Source organism: Colletes latitarsis, chromosome 8 (assembly GCF_051014445.1).
Source record: "Colletes latitarsis isolate SP2378_abdomen chromosome 8, iyColLati1, whole genome shotgun sequence".
Classification (NCBI taxonomy): domain Eukaryota; kingdom Metazoa; phylum Arthropoda; class Insecta; order Hymenoptera; family Colletidae; genus Colletes; species Colletes latitarsis.
The window spans coordinates 32,436,752-32,442,309 of NC_135141.1; the positions used below are offsets into that span (position 1 = coordinate 32,436,752).

General features: G+C 36.4%; 1 protein-coding gene across 1 annotated transcript; it reads right to left on the bottom strand.

Annotated features, from left to right (window-relative positions):
- Nucleotides 1-1,020: 1,020 nt before the first annotated feature.
- Nucleotides 1,021-5,142, bottom strand: LOC143344667 (juvenile hormone esterase-like). The gene is made up of 10 exons (XM_076770934.1): nt 4,919-5,142; nt 4,316-4,450; nt 4,086-4,245; nt 3,825-4,010; nt 3,280-3,488; nt 2,864-3,023; nt 2,430-2,503; nt 2,169-2,316; nt 1,814-1,946; nt 1,021-1,300 (listed from the first exon to the last, which is right to left on the bottom strand). Exons 1-10 carry the CDS (start codon nt 5,126-5,128, stop codon nt 1,078-1,080), a joined length of 1,638 nt encoding a protein of 545 aa, XP_076627049.1. The 5' UTR covers nt 5,129-5,142; the 3' UTR covers nt 1,021-1,077.
- Between the last annotated feature and the right edge of the window lie 416 nt (nt 5,143-5,558).

Here is a 5,558-nt window from a genome sequence, read left to right on the forward strand (position 1 = left end):
TTTCTTAAATTTATAATTTGCATTCTTTGAGGAAGGTGAAAATAATTTTACGAGATTTTGAATTTTTAAACAAACAGGTGATTGCTTATTAGCAATTGGAAACTTAAAGCTATCTGAGGATTGATTAATCGAACTCTTTGCCTGTGGTATATGTAGATCAGATTGTAATTGTTATTATGGATCTGCTAGACTCGAATCTAATTTTAAACGAGCTTCGTTGTCAACATTTCCTTTTATACAATTTTTATTTTCGTTCTGAAAAGTAAGAAAATTTCGTATTAAACGACGTATGTCCTGTTTAGATAACTTTTTTAAACGTACTTGTATATAAAAAAAAGTCCACTCAGCTTGGTAACTGAAATAGGTAATTAATTGTATATTTTAATAATTCCAAACTTTTTCGTTACCTTGTCTGAATTTTTTGAGGATGCAAGAATCGTGATACACGAAACCGTCAAAGGGAAACATTAAAGAAGCGAATATCAAATTTTTTCCAGGAAAATCTCTTCGAACTATTTAAATCGCACTTTCGGTTGTACAACACGCCCGCGTAATTCGTCGGAACTATGCGGAAAGTGTTTGACGTGGAAACGGGAGAACGAACTATTCTGCGTTATATGTATACGCAACTTTGAGATTCGAGGTAACCAACGAAAAGCCACAGTAACTCACAGTCGAACGAATTCGGATAAAATTACTATAGCTGGGTTAACAGCTTTATTTCAAACAAAATATGTACCTGCACGATTGTTGCACTCGATCTTGTCTTTAGGTTTATTAGATATAACGGCTAAATATCGCGAGACAAATTGCGACAAAATCAATTAAAGGCTAATTTTACGCGAATGAAACGATCAAAGAATGAGAAATAAATATTTTCAATGTTTGGAAAATGATTTCTCATAGTTTATTTAATTCAACTGCATTTTGTATGCTATGATACTAAATTTGTTTCTTTGCGTAGGAAGCATTAAAAAATGTTACACACTTTCTCCGGATTGGGAAGAGGTTTGAAGGAAATTAGCTTTTCAATTCTAGCGTTATAGTTTATTAATTTGTATAGAAACGATTATAAATTCATGAGAAAATGCTACTATACGGGACAGAAAAGTCAATTTTACGGCAAGAACTTATGTATGGTCCCGTGAAATACAACAACCTTTCAATATCCAAAGTTTGTCGAGATAACGAACGAGGAATCATTTCGAATGTCTCATTCATCTTGAGCTTTCTTCCACTTTTTCCAGCTGGTTCCCAAATCACGCCATCGATGGGATTATTGTTTCTCGGTGTGGGATTTCTGCAACACACAAGTAATAATAAACTACCGACATCGAGTCATATTTCATTATAATCGTCATTTTATTTTTTCCATACTCAAATGAGAAATCAGATATACAAAATTTCACTCCAACGAAATGGGTCTCCATCAATTATTTAAAATAAGTGTGCATTAATAACTGTGAAAATTAATTTACATTACGTAGTTCAGGTTGTTTGAGAATAAAATTTTACATTATTTATTTTATGATTTTATGCTATTAAAAACTTCAATGACATTTCTATCAAAATACGTGTAAAAAGAATTTAAAAAAAATACGAAATTGTATCACATAAAAAGTGGATAACTGTCCCCCACGCGACTAGAAATGTTACCCTCGCTTATGTGACTAACGAAGGATTAAATGCGCAATGAAACCGATGACCATAGTTAACGAGTGGAGTTAAAACTGGATGGCAGATATTTTCAGCGACAAAATGTCCTGTGAACCACGGAATACTTTTAAATTCCGAATGAATTGCTTTAACGTACCCATATTTGGCGAAATTCGCCCACAAACTGACGCATTTGCGTCGAAACACGTTAAATGGATCATTCGGATCGGTAGGAGCGTTTATGTCATCTTCATTGAATAGGTATCCATTATCATCAGTATGGCCAGCACCTAAAGCACACAATAATATTATTCTGTACATTGTCGAATCCTAACAAATTGAGAATAATATCCCTTAAATCAGGGTTTCTCAAACTTCAGCTCCTCACGACTTCCTGCGATGAAAGAAAATTTCTGGTGGGAGAGATCAGAGATCAACAGGTCCAAGTTTGAGAAATACTGCCACATTTAAGAGAAAGTTCAAATTTCCCAGATAGAAAGATGTTGCATTACCATTTATTGGAATACCACTGGCTCTGTGTGGTGCATACTTGGACTCGTACGTTAAATAATAATAATAAACGGGATATTTGCCATTCCTCGCTTCCACTAGTTTCTCGGTCAAATCGAGAGACGAGGCGGCGGCCAAATCTGACACGACCTGCACACAAGAAAACGCGTATACTATTAAACGCGACACGAGATCTGTACAAATAAATAATTACTATACACAAATGCATCGAGAACAACTCTGAAAAGTGTCTAAAAAGTTACCTGAGCTGTGTCGTTAATGAGATTGTAGGTCAACTCGCGCGGCACAGCAGTGTAATTCGCTACTAAAAATAATGCTGTAACACATAAAAATGATGGCCAGTTAGCGTGCAGTAAGGATTTTTTGAAATTGCATTGATCATGTATTAAAATCCAAATGGAGTTAAAATCGATCCAATCTGGACGATTAGAGAGTTTGAAAATGCAATTAAAATTAAAGAAAGGAAGAACGTAGCAACCAGGGATCACTACTGCATCAATCACAAGTACCCAGACTTAAATTCCAAGTACCAATATCAATTAACACCTCGATTTGTTTCTACTCTCGATGATTTCTCATCAATATACTGGATTAAATGAATTATACAACACATTCTATATTGTACACTGTACAATTTTGAGATTGAAGATATACATGTAATAATATTCACACTTACGAGTGGTAAACGTAAGAGCTTCGTTGGACGTCATTCCAAATATCTTCTCGCACTTCTTCATTTTCCCTGACATAACCAACGTGATGGGGCATTCCGAGATGAACGTATTTTCCGGACAGTTCTTAGGATTTTCAATCGTTGGCATAAAAGGCAACGTGGCCTAAAAATTCACAAGTTTGAACATTTTATCCGATCTGAAAGTGCGCGAAATAAATATTATCCTGGATTAGATGTCACTCTTTTTCCACAATATGTAACTGATGTATGAATATAAAATAAAGGCTAAACAAATTTAATCATACTAAACAGTTAAAAATCAAATCGAACGGTTATGCAACGGAAATCGAAAAGATACGCTAAAGCGGATGACACGTTTTAATAGTACTAAATACTGAGAAAGAAAGTTGAACACTCACCACTGCCGGTAGCACGTTCATAGTGTTCGTCACACGTACTATCTTTTCCGCAGGGACCTTAACGAGTTTTTTGAACAGTCTATTCGTGTCGATGTCATCAACACCAAGAAGAAGCGCTAGATGATGAGCAGACGCAAGAGCTTCGGTCGGTGTAGAGAATAGAAGATACAGCGGAGTCCCACTTTGAGTGATGGACCGGGTAAATAGATCTATGGAAGGACAGATACGTTTCGTTTTTTCCGTTCATCACACGCCAAATTAATCTTGCATGATCGACGAAGATGGGTTAATGGTATTATACACAATGTACGAACTAGATCAATTTGATCAATTTTTTCTCTAAGGGAGAAATCAGCCCTTTTGCCTCTAATTATTACGAACAGGCAATTTAGTTAATCGCAGATGCTATTACAAATTTTACATTTGTCCCGACAATTGGCACAAGGGAACTGTCTAGTTTGAAGAGCGACGAAAACTCTAGTCTTTATCGAGAGTACCATACACAAATGGTATAATAAAATAGCATCAGACGATAGATAGGATACCTTTCGATTTATCGGATAAATGATGAAGTAACACAGACGAGCCGCCAGCACTTTCCCCAAACAGTGTTACTTGAGATTTATCGCCTCCGAACTTGGCGATATTGTCCTGCACCCACTGCAACCCCATAGCTTGATCCTTCATTCCAGCATTGCCCGGTGCACTTGGATTGTCCAGATATAGAAATCCTAAAATGCCCAATTACTTGGAATTTGTTTATTCCATGACTGTCAAAGTAATGTCTGTCGACAGATGGTTTGTACCTAAACATCCGACGCGATAATTAATACTGACAAGAATAACATTTTGCTCCATGAAGAAATCGGGTCCGAACAGAGTCGTGTTCACGTAACCTTTAACGAACGAACCACCGTAAATCCAGACCATGACGGGCAGTAAGGTCATGTTCTTATGGAAGTCCAACTATCGCATATGGAAGAAGCAAATGTTTTTAATTTTAACCAGAAGCTACGTTACGATAGTAATATTTTACCTTTGGAGTGAATACACTCAGATGCAGACAGTCTTCGTCTCCCATGTACGTGTCATCCCCATATATTTGAGGGCATACGCTACCCTCTTTAGTAGCATCCAGTACGCCCGTCCATGGTTTTACAGGTTCTGGAGCCTGTGGTAATTTTAAAGGAGATTGTTATGACAATGCTTTAGATTTCTGATTAAACGTATATGACATCTGTATCGTAATATACATACATATACATAGTAGCGAATTTTCTGTTGCCAATTAATATTGTTCGTGATAGTTGTCATAGAGTGTAGTGATGCTAGAAATATTCTTAATAAGATGTAACGAAAGTGAGTTACGTTGTACGAGTGTTTCATATTGTATACTTGATACGTTCTGTATTTGAATATTGCTAAACATCTGAATCTTGGTTCTATAACCATGATTACGACTAGATGGTAGACCGGTGAATGCCCATAGCTGTGCAGTATATTTGTCAAACGAAATCTGTTTCTTTCTATGAACACTCATAGAATTCTTTGAAATTAGTCTGTCGTTGAAGTGTCGTTATGTGTATCGCGGTAATAAATTAAAGTACGTAGTTAACTCGTGTAAGATGAACGCGTTTACCCGAAATCTGAGTTTTCCAATCGGTGGCTGTGCATAACGGATTCCTTTGAACGAACTGTACTCTACTCCGTTCCATACCGTCTTCAATACTTCACCCTGGACAGCTCCGTAGGTTGTGTTTATAATCGGAGTATAAACATGCCCGATACATCGACTAACGAATGCTAAGAGTATCGAAACAAGAAAGATTAATTTATTCATGTCAGACATATATCGTTTGCGAAAAATCAAACGTCTTACCACTCCAACGTTCACCTTTTATAGCTGCGCGTTTGTTATTGTAATATTTTTATCGCCCATTCGTAACACAGCATTTGCTTATCGTACAGTTAAACAATTACTTATATAAGCAGCAGTACAGAGTTATGCATTGCTACGCACATTATCGTACATAGTTATATTTACGAAAGAAAACATGTTATTTGGTGAAGCCACGATGAACAAGTAGAAAAAAATTGATATCTTTACTGTCAATTTAGATAAGTTACGTTTTGATGAAATTGCGCGGAAAGTGTTTGAGGCAGAAACGAGAGAATAAGCTATTCTATGTTATGTGCATTGCACCTTTGCAACTTTGAGATTCGGGGTAACCAATGAAAAACCACAGTAACGCACAGTTGAACGAATACCGATCTCGGGC